At 50.5% G+C, this 16,237-nt stretch overlaps 1 protein-coding gene across 3 annotated transcripts in view; it reads right to left on the reverse strand.

The window, feature by feature from the left end:
• FOXN3 (forkhead box N3) overlaps nt 1-16,237 on the reverse strand; it is a 166,570-nt gene that overhangs the window by 13,065 nt on the left and 137,268 nt on the right. For 2 of the 3 annotated variants that reach the window (XM_063948622.1, XM_063948621.1), the window contains exon 5: nt 6,072-6,137. The exons of the other annotated variant lie outside the window; for it this stretch is intronic. In XM_063948622.1, coding sequence (XP_063804692.1) covers nt 6,072-6,137 — 66 coding nt within the window. The remainder of the gene's footprint in view (nt 1-6,071; nt 6,138-16,237) is intronic. 3 annotated transcript variants of the gene reach the window in all.

The raw sequence follows: 16,237 nt of genomic DNA on the forward strand, positions 1-16,237 counted from the left end.
TAGTGTACAGTGCCGGCACCTGTGTATTTCCATACGAATAGTGTACAGTGCCGGCACCTGTGTATTTCCATACGAATAGTGTACAGTGCCGGCACCTGTGTATTTCCATACGAATAGTGTACAGTGCCGGCACCTGTGTATTTCCATACGAATAGTGTACAGTGCCGGCACCTGTGTATTTCCATACGAATAACGTACAGTGCCGGCAACTGTGTATTTCCATAGAATAGTGTACAGTGCCGGCAACTGTGTATTTCCATAGAATAGTGTACAGTGCCGGCACCTGTGTATTTCCATACGAATAGTGTACAGTGCCGGCACCTGTGTATTTCCATACGAATAGTGTACAGTGCCGGCACCTGTGTATTTCCATACGAATAGTGTACAGTGCCGGCACCTGTGTATTTCCATACGAATAACGTACAGTGCCGGCACCTGTGTATTTCCATAGAATAGTGTACAGTGCCGGCACCTGTGTATTTCCATACGAATAGTGTACAGTGCCGGCACTTGTGTATTTCCATAGAATAGTGTACAGTGCCGGCACCTGTGTATTTCCATAAGAATAGTGTACAGTGCCGGCACCTGTGTATTTCCATACGAATAGTGTACAGTGCCGGCACCTGTGTATTTCCATAGAATAGTGTACAGTGCCGGCACCTGTGTATTTCCATAGAATAGAGTACAGTGCCGGTACCTGTGTATTTCCATACGAATAGTGTACAGTGCCGGCACCTGTGTATTTCCATACGAATAGTGTACAGTGCCGGCACCTGTGTATTTCCATAGAATAGTGTACAGTGCCGGCACCTGTGTATTTCCATAGAATAGTGTACAGTGCCGGCACCTGTGTATTTCCATAGAATAGTGTACAGTGCCGGCACCTGTGTATTTCCATAGAATAGTGTACAGTGCCGGCACCTGTGTATTTCCATAGAATAGTGTACAGTGCCGGCACCTGTGTATTTCCATAGAATAGTGTACAGTGCCGGCACCTGTGTATTTCCATAGAATAGTGTACAGTGCCGGCACCTGTGTATTTCCATAGAATAGTGTACAGTGCCGGCACCTGTGTATTTCCATAGAATAGTGTACAGTGCCGGCACCTGTGTATTTCCATAGAATAGTGTACAGTGCCGGCACCTGTGTATTTCCATACGAATAGTGTACAGTGCCGGCACCTGTGTATTTCCATAGAATAGTGTACAGTGCCGGCACCTGTGTATTTCCATAGAATAGTGTACAGTGCCGGCACCTGTGTATTTCCATAGAATAGTGTACAGTGCCGGCACCTGTGTATTTCCATCCGAATAGCGTACAGTGCCGGCACCTGTGTATTTCCATCCGAATAGCGTACAGTGCCGGTACCTGTGTATTTCCATCCAAATAGCGTACAGTGCCGGTACCTGTGTATTTCCATACGAATAGCGTACAGTGCCGGCACCTGTGTATTTCCATCCGAATAGCGTACAGTGCCGGCACCTGTGTATTTCCATCCGAATAGCGTACAGTGCCGGTACCTGTGTATTTCCATCCGAATAGCGTACAGTGCCGGTACCTGTGTATTTCCATCCGAATAGCGTACAGTGCCGGCACCTGTGTATTTCCATACGAATAGCGCACAGTGCCGGCACCTGTGTATTTCCATACGAATAGCGTACAGTGCCGGCACCTGTGTATTTCCATACGAATAAGTGTACAGTGCCGGTACCTGTGTATTTCCATATGAATAGCGTACAATCCAAGATCCACCCACACTCAAATAGACAAATTCACATTCAAGAACATCCTGAAAACATGACCAGCTACGGGTGTATGGGAAATACCGTGTCACTGTGTGATCAGGGGTTATGAAAGGGAAGGAGCACTGCAGAAAACCGGGACCGAGAATACGTCCCAGGGACGTCGCCGACCGTTCCCCCAGTAGCGTCCTACGCTGTGACAGCCACGCGGCTAATGGTGTAGGAGATGCGACGCCATGTACTAATGTAATGAACTAGATCACGTCAGACCAAACGAAGAAAAGATGCTAAATCAACCTTTACAACTACTAAGTATAACTAAAGGAAAATCCAGACACATTTCCCTACAACGTCAGAACAGCTGAGCACTCAGACGGTTCCCACTGCCATATTTATACAAGACACCCTCCCACAAGTCACCAAGCTAGAACAGCAGGACCTATATACGTGTGCACCCACTGTCACATGTATGAACAAATACCTCTTACACAGAGATTGTATGCGAGCGGACACGCTACAGGAATTCTCGCACCTTGGTAAATATCACATCAGTAATTACGAAGGCAGTGCTGACTGCAGAGAAAGTGCTCGTCTGCTAATCGGGTTTTGGCGGGGGAAAGAACACAGATAAGGATTAGCATTTCATGCTTATGCTATGTGTATGATGGTAATATACAGATGTGCGCTCTAATACGTCCCACAGAACAGCCCCCCTATGGGGTGAGGTTCCATGTAAATACAATCACCATCACCGTTCTCACCAATCTTCCTCTATGACCTCCACAATAAGCCCCGATGTGGCCTGTGTACATTGCAGCCATGCACAGATGTCATAGACCCGTCAGCAGTACTACATCCGACCTAGAGTCACTAGCAATCTGCCGACACACGCCTATGTCCTGTGGCCCTGGTTTTCTCTGTAAGTTTATAAGAAAAGATAAAGTACAATAGCAGCTAGTAAGGGAGGTAAGTGACCAATCACACGACAATCTGATAGTCAGGCAGCCATACTTTGCACTCTCCAGAGAGATTTTGAAAAGGAGATAAATGATCTGTAGCAGGACAGCTAAGAAAAATTACTATTGACATATGTTTAAAAAGGAAGAAAAAAACCTATGCGGGATTGCTGATCACATTCACAATTGTTTTTCTGGACAGGGAATGGTCCTTATGTTCTGTGCTGCAATGTGCGCCATGAAAAGTGCTGGGCGCTGCGTGTGCCGGAGATCATCTCGCCACCAAGCACTAGACGCAGCGGAGACACCGTTCAGCCGGCGCTGTTTAAGCTACACACGTATGGATGATCATAATATTGAATTTACTGCTGACAATTTCCATGGAAGTGACAGCTGTTTGTGAATAATTTACCAGCAGCGGCTTCTAATTCTCCGTCATAAGCACACATTCCTGGAACGCTCCAGTACCACCGTCACCGGTAATGTCAGGTCACTCACCGGCGCGGTGTCCGGGACAGAAGCGCGCACTGCGTTATAGTGGCAGCACGCTATGGAAGGGTGTAAGTTATGATCTGAAGGATGAGCATCATCCAAATCACAGAACGGGGGGTGGGGGCAGCCTTGGCACCAGATATGGAGACCTGTGCCAGATCCTACAGGCGAAGAGAGAAACCATGGTATGACAGGCTGGGGGAAGATGCAAGCAGCGAGACGTTGTATGGTGAGGCACAGACATGACCATCGCAAAGGCCGGGTGCAGTTTATTTGCCGAATGATGGGATCCCGGCGGTCAGGATACTGACACAGGAATCCCGCCAGCCGACAATGACGACAGCCAAAATCCCGGCGCACAGGGGCTATTCCCAATTACGGCCGTCCACAATACCCAGAGTGGGAACAGAACCTGTGGTGAGCGCAGCAAGCAAGGAAGGGGACTCTCTGCGCTCGCCCCACTGACGGCCGGCATCCCGGCTGCCGATAAATCATACTGATCCCCAAAGGCTGCACACATAACGCAGGTCCGTACCCCGGACATCCCTACTTCCCGGTGTGCCGGTAGACCCAGAGAACCCCCCCCCCCACCCTCTACATGGGGAAACCTACTATCTACTATCTAAGAAGTACAGAACTAAACACCTGTGTTATGGGTCATGAGCCATATGATAGAGTCTCATAAATGGTCTTAACCAATAAAGAATAAAAACGTACCCCCCCACCCCCCCCCAAACACCCCCCTCCCCCCAAGACCCCTCATAAAAAAAGTAAAAACAAAATTAAACTTCTAAGCAACACCCTCTCACTGGCACCTGTATAAAGTTGTCTGAGGGTGGAGGCACCGCTTACATAAGATGTAGTGTGACACAGGTGAGATATAGGGCTGGTCACAGCCGCTGGAGGTCACTGGCACCTGTATAAAGATGTCTGAGGGTGGAAGTACTGCTTACATTAGATGTAGTGTGACACAGGGGAGATATAGGGCTGGTCACAGCCGCTGGAGAGGTCACTGGCACCTGTATAAAGTTGTCTGAGGGTGGAGGCACCGCTTACATTAGATGTAGTGTGACACAGGGGAGATATAGGGCTGGTCACAGCCGCTGGAGAGGTCACTGCCACCTGTATAAAGATGTCTGAGGGTGGAAGTACCGCTTACATTAGATGTAGTGCGACGCAGGGGAGATATAGGGCTGGTCACAGCTGCTGGAGAGGTCACTGGCACCTGTATAAAGATGTCTGAGGGTGGAGGCACCGCTTACATTAGATGTAGTGTGACACGGGGGAGATATAGGGCTGGTCACAGCCGCTGGTGAGGTCACTGGCACCTGTATAAAGATGTCTGAGGGTGGAAGTACTGCTTACATTAGATGTAGTGTGACACAGGAGAGATATAGGGCTGGTCACAGCCGCTGGAGAGGTCACTGGCACCTGTATAAAGATGTCTGAGGGTGGAGGCACCGCTTACATTAGATGTAGTGTGACACAGGGGAGATATAGGGCTGGTCACAGCCGCTGGAGAGGTCACTGGCACCTGTATAAAGTTGTCTGAGGGTGGAGGCACCGCTTACATTAGATGTAGTGTGACACAGGGGAGATATAGGGCTGGTCACAGCCGCTGGAGAGGTCACTGGCACCTGTATAAAGTTGTCTGAGGGTGGAGGCACCGCTTACATTAGATGTAGTGTGACACAGGGGAGATATAGGGCTGGTCACAGCCGCTGGAGAGGTCACTGGCACCTGTATAAAGTTGTCTGAGGGTGGAGGCACTGCTTACATTAGATGTAGTGTGACACAGGGGAGATATAGGGCTGGTCACAGCCGCTGGAGAGGTCACTGGCACCTGTATAAAGTTGTCTGAGGGTGGATGCACCGCTTACATTAGATGTAGTGTGACACAGGGGAGATATAGGGCTGGTCACAGCCGCTGGAGAGGTCACTGGCACCTGTATAAAGATGTCTGAGGGTGGAAGTACCGCTTACATTAGATGTAGTGTGACACAGGGGAGATATAGGGCTGGTCACAGCCGCTGGAGAGGTCACTGGCACCTGTATAAAGATGTCTGAGGGTGGAGGCACCGCTTACATTAGATGTAGTGTGACACAGGGGAGATATAGGGCTGGTCACAGCCGCTGGAGAGGTCACTGGCACCTGTATAAAGATGTCTGAGGGTGGATGCACCGCTTACATTAGATGTAGTGTGACACAGGGGAGATATAGGGCTGGTCACAGCCGCTGGAGAGGTCACTGGCACCTGTATAAAGATGTCTGAGGGTGGAAGTACCGCTTACATTAGATGTAGTGTGACACAGGGGAGATATAGGGCTGGTCACAGCCGCTGGAGAGGTCACTGGCACCTGTATAAAGATGTCTGAGGGTGGAGGCACCGCTTACATTAGATGTAGTGTGACACAGGGGAGATATAGGGCTGGTCACAGCCGCTGGAGAGGTCACTGGCACCTGTATAAAGATGTCTGAGGGTGGAGGCACCGCTTACATTAGATGTAGTGTGACACAGGGGAGATATAGGGCTGGTCACAGCCGCTGGAGAGGTCACTGGCACCTGTATAAAGTTGTCTGAGGGTGGAGGCACCGCTTACATTAGATGTAGTGTGACACAGGGGAGATATAGGGCTGGTTACAGCCGCTGGAGAGGTCACTGGCACCGCTTACATTAGATGTAGTGTGACACAGGGGAGATATAGGGCTGGTCACAGCCGCTGTATACACTATATGGCATTACCCAGTATCTGAGGGATAGTAAAGGCAGATGGGAGGTATATGGACAGCAGGTAGTTGTTCCATCTAGTGTCAAGAGCAGAGGGCTGTGTGTGAGGTGTGCTTGTATCTACTAAGAAGTGTACATAAGTGTCTACTCACAACCTGCGTGTAAATCATGGGGAGAATTCAATAGCATCATGGCGGCCGCGGCAGCAATGTCGGGATCTGGAAAAATCAACCAATAGACACGTTACTTCATATCACGCTGGAGAGCGCACTCACTTATAGTCTCTATGACACGGACAATAGAAGAAAGGTAACCCGCCACCGCGGCGCAGATCCTCAGTGCGCACACCCAATAGGCGGGAGATTCTAGGTGTAAGGTCCGGCCGCTGTCTGTGGTGTTCTCCTATCCTTATATATTAGTGATTAATGATAATATAACCAGAAAGGACGCATCTTACATCCGGACGGAACCGCCATCTGCGCAGTGGCTTCAGATATTCAATATTCCCTACACGGGACACAGCACTGGGTATATTCAGGGTACCGGTTCCTAGCGGACAGGAAAGAGGAGCAGCTGTTCCAGCGTTTGCGCCAGCGCTCACTACTGCACAATGCAGGAATACCCCAGGCCAGGACGGCATTGCATATACAGCACTGGTGGCTAATGACATGGATGGTGTTACCCGTAGCAACCAGGCACCTGCCCTTACTTTGTACAGCTACAGGTAACAGCATCTCTCATATGCAGTAGCCGCCATTCCGTTAGCGCTTGCGGACCATACGAAAACGCGGCCACCCAGACAATTGGCAGGGTGCAGGGACTGTGGGAAACCATATGTCTCTGCTGAGCGCACCCCTCCACCGCGCGCTGACATCACGCAGAGGCTAGCAGTTATGATGCCATGGTAACCGGTCGCCATGACAACAGTAAACATTCACGTCTCCTCGCAGTCTGTACTAAATTACACACCACACAAATCCAATTAGCAGCTAACATCTCTGTGGCTCTTTCATTTTGAGATTATTCGGGAGAAAAAGTAAAAATGCCATTCTGACGCTGGGAGAAGTGCGGTTACATGGCGCGCGGCGGGCCTATCCCCATAGGGGCTGCATACTGTATAACACCCCCCTGGCCAGTCCTTACAGCGAGCTATCTGTCTGCACGCTAATAAACCTAATGCAAGCTAGATATAGGTGTGGTATAGATGTACAGAGACATACAGGACAGTGTATCCAGCTATTGCTCTCTGCTATCAGCCATGTCAGTGAGGCTACTGAGGCCCATTTACAGTATACTGCGGCTATGGCTCATACACAAGTGTACACCGTGTTATTAGCATTGTATAGGACGTCCAAGGGGCCCTGACCATCAGTTATAGACACTATGACCCATCCTGATCTGTACCATTCTGATATTATAGCACTGGCCATTCACGTTACACGCCTCTGGGTGGGAATGTTACAGTAGTGGAATGTGATGGTGCTGAGAGGAATTTGTTTTGTGGCGAATTAAAGGACAAAACCACAGTTTAATATAAAACAATGCAACAGCAAAAGAGATCCTGCACAGAGCAAGAGAGCAGATACATACACCGAGATCCTGCACAGAGCAAGAGAGCAGATACTTACACCGAGATCCTGCACAGAGCAAGAGAGCAGATACTTACACCGAGATCCTGCACAGAGCAAGAGAGCAGATACATAGACCGAGATCCTACACAGAGCAAGAGAGCAGATACATACACCGAGAACCTACACAGAGCAAGAGAGCAGATACATACACCGAGATCCTACACAGAGCAAGAGAGCAGATACATACACCGAGATCCTGCACAGAGCAAGAGAGCAGATACATACACCGAGATCCTGCACAGAGCAAGAGAGCAGATACATACACCGAGATCCTGCACACAGCAAGAGAGCAGATACATACACCGAGATCCTACACAGAGCAAGAGAGCAGATACATACACCGAGATCCTGCACAGAGCAAGAGAGCAGATACATAGACCGAGATCCTACACAGAGCAAGAGAGCAGATACATACACCAAGATCCTACACAGAGCAAGAGAGCAGATACATACACCGAGATCCTACACAGAGCAAGAGAGCAGATACATACACCGAGATCCTACACAGAGCAAGAGAGCAGATACATACACCAAGATCCTGCACAGAGCAAGAGAGCAGATACATACACCGAGATCCTGCACACAGCAAGAGAGCAGATACATACACCGAGATCCTACACAGAGCAAGAGAGCAGATACATACACCGAGATCCTGCACAGAGCAAGAGAGCAGATACTTACACCGAGATCCTGCACAGAGCAAGAGAGCAGATACATACACCGAGATCCTGCACAGAGCAAGAGAGCAGATACATACACCGAGATCCTGCACAGAGCAAGAGAGCAGATACATACACCGAGATCCTGCACAGAGCAAGAGAGCAGATACTTACACCGAGATCCTACACAGAGCAAGAGAGCAGATACATACACCGAGATCCTGCACAGAGCAAGAGAGCAGATACTTACACCGAGATCCTACACAGAGCAAGAGAGCAGATACATTTACCGAGATCCTGCACAGAGCAAGAGAGCAGATACATACACCGAGATCCTGCACAGAACAAGAGAGCAGATACATACACCGAGATCCTGCACAGAGCAAGAGAGCAGATACATACACCGAGATCCTACACAAAACAAGAGAGCAGATACAGTGAGCCAGCACAGAGCAAGAGAGCAGATACAGAGAATAGTATAGGAACAGAGGAGCAGCTACTGAGAACTGCCCTGGGAATGGATACTGTCCATACAAGCAGAACACACACCAGCAGAGCACTGCATCCAGTATACAGGTAGAGAACAGGCCTATGCATACACAGCAGTAGTCCTGTGCTGTTAGAGTCTGCATAAAGTAAATGAAACTTTGACACATGCTGCTCAGACACAACTTGTGAGTAGTTTTGCTCCTTTAGCAATGTAAACCATGTAGATAGCTCTGATCCGTTCCTACAGAGCTGCAATAACACTGCTCAATGGCGCTTCCCATACTCGTTTCACCATCAGTAATCTTACTGTATGCCTTTATAACGGTCACACTGCTCTCCGGGGAGGAGTACATAAATGGTACAGAGCGGCAATTAGGAGGCATAACAGGTGCGGTGCTTCATTAACAGCCAGAATACTACAAGTGACATAACGCACTGTGTAATTCCCGCCCTCCAGGGACTTGCCGATCAGACACCAAGCCCTCCGAACACAGACCGGGAGACCGTTCCCCTGACACACGCTGCAGCCAGGGATGAGAGGCAGAGGTGTACGTGGATGAGATCAGACCGGAGCACATCACACACCTGGAGTGGCGTCATTTCTGGATTGCACATGGGAGGAGAAGTCAATTCCTCATGTGGCCTGGTCGGAGTGTAGGGACAGGAGGACAGTACAGAGCCTGCAACACTAAGAAAATTCTCTCATCATATAACTAAACTCTGGGGGGTAAATTTACAAAGATGGGAGTTCTATTTCAGATGGGATGTTGCCTATAGCAACCAATCCCATCTTAAATAGAACTCCCATCTTCGTAAATTTACATCCAAGACTCCAAAGCTGTTGGCGAACTACAACTCTCAGCACTCCCTACACCAACGTACAGGAACAGACACACTGTAGCGAGTTCATCATCCCTAGTGTAGATCGAGACATACAGATGTGTCCTCATACAGCTGCAGTCAGGTGTCGCGTGTCCTCATACGGCTGCAGTCAGGTGTCGCGTGTCCTCATACGGCTGCAGTCAGGTGTCGCGTGTCCTCATACGGCTGCAGTCAGGTGTCGCGTGTCCTCATACGGCTGCAGTCAGGTGTCGCGTGTCCTCATACGGCTGCAGTCAGGTGTCGCGTGTCCTCATACGGCTGCAGTCAGGTGTCGCGTGTCCTCATACGGCTGCAGTCAGGTGTCGCGTGTCCGCATACGGCTGCAGTCAGGTGTCGCGTGTCCTCATACGGCCGCAGTCAGGTGTCGCGTGTCCTCATACGGCCGCAGTCAGGTGTCGCGTGTCCTCATACGGCCGCAGTCAGGTGTCGCGTGTCCTCATACGGCTGCAGTCAGGTGTCGCGTGTCCTCATACGGCTGCAGTCAGGTGTCGCGTGTCCTCATACGGCTGCAGTCAGGTGTCGCGTGTCCTCATACGGCTGCAGTCAGGTGTCGCGTGTCCTCATACGGCTGCAGTCAGGTGTCGCGTGTCCTCATACGGCTGCAGTCAGGTGTCGCGTGTCCTCATACGGCTGCAGTCAGGTGTCGCGTGTCCTCATACAGCTGCAGTCAGGTGTCGCGTGTCCTCATACAGCTGCAGTCAGGTGTCGCGTGTACGCATACAGCTGCAGTCAGGTGTCGCGTGTACGCTTACAGCTGCAGTCAGGTGTCGCGTGTCCTCATACAGCTGCAGTCAGGTGTCGCGTGTCCGCATACAGCTGCAGTCAGGTGTCGCGTGTCCGCATACAGCGCCTCTTGGCGAGCCTGGTTCCATGCGACTCGCGCCTGAGCGCATTTTCTGCAGCCAGGACGCACCAGAAGACTGTGCAGGGTAATGTGATATGCGACACCTGTGTATCTGTGTGTGACTGGTAGTGCTGCAATGTAGCCGCCGCAGCCAAGTTCCACTGTGCTCCGTATACAGCCTCATATACTCGTATACAAGTGTTAACTTGAACTTATTGTTCCAACAGTTCATATGACAAGGCAATAATGGCACAGCTTATCTAAATTACTTGGGTCTTTCAGATGCAGACAATGGTTAAGGCGAGAAAAGTTTTAGTCCTGGGAATGGTATATCCACCTAAGATGTATTTACCAATTCCATAGTATTGGCGCTGATCCTCCAAATGCCTTGTATGACGGACAGATGATGAAGTTCTGCTTACAGCCTTGGTCCTTGGCCGCAATGCGGTATTGTTAGGTGCAGAGATTTCCGATACTGGACCCACACTATGCGCTTGTCTCCCGATTAATGTCCAGTGCCCGGCTTCTCCACCAACGCGTTTCACCGTGCACATGCTTTTTCAAGATTTGTGTTCTATTTGTCCAGGTGCGTGCAACCCTACTGCCCCCATTTTATCGGGAACATTAAGGAGTGACTATTAATTTTATTCATCTAATGGTTTGTGAGCATACGCTACATTTATTGGATGAGGACATTTATCTTCTGCGTTGACTATTTACTTTTTTTATATGATTTTATTAGGGTAGTTTGCCCATACACTTTTATTTGGTCTTATACACCTCTATAGGTTGGATCATGCACTAGTGTAAGAGGACCTGATCTTATACATGTTTATCTATTGCAACAATAGCCATGACGGCAGGAGAAATGGCGAATAACGCAGTGGCGGTGGTTTAGAACGCAGTGGTGGGAACGGCGCTGGTCTTGTCACTGCACTTTCATGCGTTTACGGACAGGTGAACAGCGCACTAATGGAAGGAGATGTGAGCATAGCCCATTGTGGGGCACAGGTGGGTGTGAGGAGACTCGGCTGCTACAGCAGATCACGCCCGCATTACAGAACGCGTGACAATGACACTGGAACGTTCCCATCCATTAGATACGGTGCTTACGTCGTCTCTCCAGAAGGGGAGGCACCAGGGGTTACAACAAGGACACCATTACATCAACACTCACATTTCAACACAAGACAAGACACATTCTTTCCAGATCATATAATCGCTGCTGCTCTCGGCTTCACGTTAACCCTCAAGCACGGCGCACGGATTGGGCTTCATCGCAGGACCTTCCAGACACACACTTACATTATTATACATATGGAGTCACACTAAACACTAATGAACCAGGAAATGACACAGAAACCACTACATCTGTGTATAGCAGCTAACACTGTAACACCAGTTCTTACACAAGAGGCTCAATGTGAGCACCAGGGGGCAGCACTGTATGGTCATTACATGACAGTATATAGGCGGTTACTATGTCGTCATGGTTAAACTGTTGACATGCTAAATGAGAAGATCAGCACCATGCCGACACATGACACGTACATATAGGAGGATAACAGAAATCTTAGGGTTAGTGTGAGGTTTTGACACTTAACACAACAACTTCATGGCAGCGTCGACATCGTACTGTGGTGTATATGTCGGCAAATCATGCCAAGGCACATTTTATATAGTACAGTGCTGTCAGCAATCGGGAAGAAACATCATATAAGAAGTTATACTGTGCACGTCCTCTGTGGCACCTATGGATACGTAGCGATACATTCATCCTATGGTTTTCATAATCAGCTTGCCACTGGGGGGCAGTGTGCTACTAGTGTCCATCATTGCAGCGTATAAAAGCAAATAGGGTTCTCCCATGATGTAAGACATACACATAGGAAGGTAATGGGCTATGTTCCATGCTGAACGGGCCACGAAAGGTGCAGAGAGGCGGTAATTCGGCGTTGAGTAGAGGGAACGCAGCTTTACACTTATCCCTAGCAACAACTAAAACAAAAGTTTTTCTGCCTGATTGAGGGCGGAGTCTGGGGGTCAGCCCGCAGCCGCTCAGGGGACCTGGCAATCAGCGGCATTGTTATACAGCCGGCTTTTGTATTCTCTCTCTATATCTTTTCAGAGAAGTAATTGAGTGGCGTAACCCCCCTACAGGGCCAGGGCGACTGGGGCCGGCCCGCCTGTTCTGCTCTCCTTTTATGTACTTCTGACTCCAGAAGAACCCAAACCTCCATGTAACAATTGGCGTTTGCTGAATGTAGATAAGCAGCTTTCATCTCTGCAGGGCGCAGCCGTGATTACAAGATCGCTTCGCGTTTAATATAAGTGCGCGCTCACAAATACAAATATTTCGGGTTTTCCCTCTGGACTGGTTTCATTTTCATTCACAGAAATCAGCTCACACGACAAAGACTGAACCCTGGGTGACACGGCACAAAGCGTCTGCAGAGGGGGAAACGCACACTACAGACAGGGGCACTGCCCCCGGCTCGGTGCACCAAGGTGATGGCATACCCTGACTGCGTCATCAGTCTATAATTAGTCTCGGGCAGGCTTACCACCATGGCTTGCTGGGAACGGTCCAGACCTCACCGTTTGCCGCCTATTCCCGGTCTGACACAGACGCAGGGACGGTGCAGCTAGCACATGTGTTAACTGAACAAATAATACTTAATGATTAATTTGGGATTTGCCTGGTTACATGTAACAAGCAGGGCTGGATGGCATGCCAGGATCACAGACACTGCTCCCACGAATGAACCCTATCCTGGGCCCTGAGGTCTATCTTTAGTACATACCAGACGGCTTACAAGTCCTACTTTTATTACTAGTTTTTCAGCTTTTGGAGCAACTGGCTGATTATGTACTAAGTGTTACGTTGGGCATTTACCAGCCTGGAAATAAGACGGGCCCTACCTCCGTGGTAATACTGGCGGGAGTCTCTACGGATATGGAGTCTTCAGATTTTTCTAATAATAGTTTTGTGCCACCTTGCCCCTACTAAACTCACCACTCACTCATTACACAGATATTCCCCATAATAATGCCGTATATAATTATATATCTGTGACCGGATAACCTCCCTCCACCAGACCATCACAGATTTATCCAAACCGCCAGTAAACCTACTGACTCCACCCACTGCGCAGTGGGCAGGTAACGCACTGCCATCAACAGGCTCCTACAACGGCACTTGGAATGGATGACTTCCGCTCAGGCTCCTACCATCAGCACCGGAACCACCTATTCCTGTTTATGTGTGGACACGCTGCTGCTGCACCACCTCCTGGCTGGCGTTGGCTCATTCCCACTGGTCCCTCACCATGGAGCAGTATGCACCGACCGCCGGCAGAGGGATGAGCACTGGGCTCAGTCCAGAACACGGTCTGAGAACGGACTTCTGGAGGTCATAGGATACAGCAGGTGAAGATGATGTTTATTGCTCCACAGCTACAATATGCTACAGACGCCCAGAGTAAGAGGACACCTACATTCAGGGCACACATTACTACAGGCTACAGCCCTGCACCCCGACCTCTAGGGCAACTAGCTGACAAAATACAAATACATCTTACATTTCACAGGAAGTGACCCGCCTGCCTCCTCTCATACACATACCGCCCCAACTCCTCTCATACACATACCGCCCCAACTCCTCTCATACACATACCGCCCCGCCTCCCCTCATACACATACCGCCCCAACTCCCCTCATACACATACCGCCCCGCCTCCTCTCATACACATACCGCCCCAACTCCTGTCATACACATACCGCCCCAACTCCTCTCATACACATACCGCCCCGCCTCCTCTCATACACATACCGCCCCAACTCCCCTCATACACATACCGCCCCGCCTCCTCTCATACACATACCGCCCCAACTCCTGTCATACACATACCGCCCCAACCCCTGTCATACACATACCGCCCCAACCCCTGTCATACACATACCGCCCCAACCCCTCTCATACACATACCGCCCCAACTCCTCTCATACACATACCGCCCCAACTCCTCTCATACACATACCGCCCCAACTCCCCTCATACACATACCGCCCCGCCTCCTCTCATACACATACCGCCCCGCCTCCTCTCATACACATACCGCCCCAACTCCTCTCATACACATACCGCCCCAACTCCTCTCATACACATACCGCCCCGCCTCCTCTCATACACATACCGCCCCGCCTCCTCTCATACACATACCGCCCCAACTCCTCTCATACACATACCGCCCCAACTCCTCTCATACACATACCGCCCCAACTCCTCTCATACACATACCGCCCCAACTCCTCTCATACACATACCGCCCCAACCCCTCTCATACACATACCGCCCCAACCCGTCATACACATACCGCCCCAACTCCTCTCATACACATACCGCCCCAACCCCTCTCATACACATACCGCCCCAACCCGTCATACACATACCGCCCCAACCCCTCTCATACACATACCGCCCCAACTCCTCTCATACACATACCGCCCCAACTCCTCTCATACACATACCGCCCCAACCCGTCATACACATACCGCCCCAACCCCTCTCATACACATACCGCCCCAACTCCTCTCATACACATACCGCCCCAACTCCTCTCATACACATACCGCCCCAACCCCTGTCATACACATACCGCCCCAACCCCTCTCATACACATACCGCCCCAACCCCTCTCATACACATACCGCCCCAACCCCTCTCATACACATACCGCCCCAACCCCTGTCATACACATACCGCCCCAACCCCTCTCATACACATACCGCCCCAACCCCTCTCATACACATACCGCCCCAACTCTCCTCATACACATACCGCCCCAACCCCTGTCATACACATACCGCCCCAACCCCTGTCATACACATACCGCCCCAACCCCTCTCATACACATACCGCCCCAACTCCTCTCATACACATACCGCCCCAACTCCTCTCATACACATACCGCCCCAACTCCTCTCATACACATACCGCCCCAACTCCTCTCATACACATACCGCCCCAACCCCTCTCATACACATACCGCCCCAACCCGTCATACACATACCGCCCCAACTCCTCTCATACACATACCGCCCCAACCCCTCTCATACACATACCGCCCCAACCCGTCATACACATACCGCCCCAACCCCTCTCATACACATACCGCCCCAACTCCTCTCATACACATACCGCCCCAACTCCTCTCATACACATACCGCCCCAACCCGTCATACACATACCGCCCCAACCCCTCTCATACACATACCGCCCCAACTCCTCTCATACACATACCGCCCCAACTCCTCTCATACACATACCGCCCCAACCCCTCTCATACACATACCGCCCCAACCCCTCTCATACACATACCGCCCCAACCCCTCTCATACACATACCGCCCCAACCCCTCTCATACACATACCGCCCCAACCCCTGTCATACACATACCGCCCCAACCCCTCTCATACACATACCGCCCCAACCCCTCTCATACACATACCGCCCCAACTCTCCTCATACACATACCGCCCCAACCCCTGTCATACACATACCGCCCCAACCCCTGTCATACACATACCGCCCCAACCCCTCTCATACACATACCGCCCCAACTCCTCTCATACACATACCGCCCCAACTCCTCTCATACACATACCGCCCCAACCCCTCTCATACACATACCGCCCCAACTCCTCTCATACACATACCGCCCCAACTCCTCTCATACACATACCGCCCCAACTCCTCATACACATACCGCCCCAACCCCTGTCATACACATACCGCCCCAACCCCTGTCATA

This window comes from Pseudophryne corroboree, chromosome 12 (assembly GCF_028390025.1).
Source record: "Pseudophryne corroboree isolate aPseCor3 chromosome 12, aPseCor3.hap2, whole genome shotgun sequence".
Lineage (NCBI taxonomy): Eukaryota > Metazoa > Chordata > Amphibia > Anura > Myobatrachidae > Pseudophryne > Pseudophryne corroboree.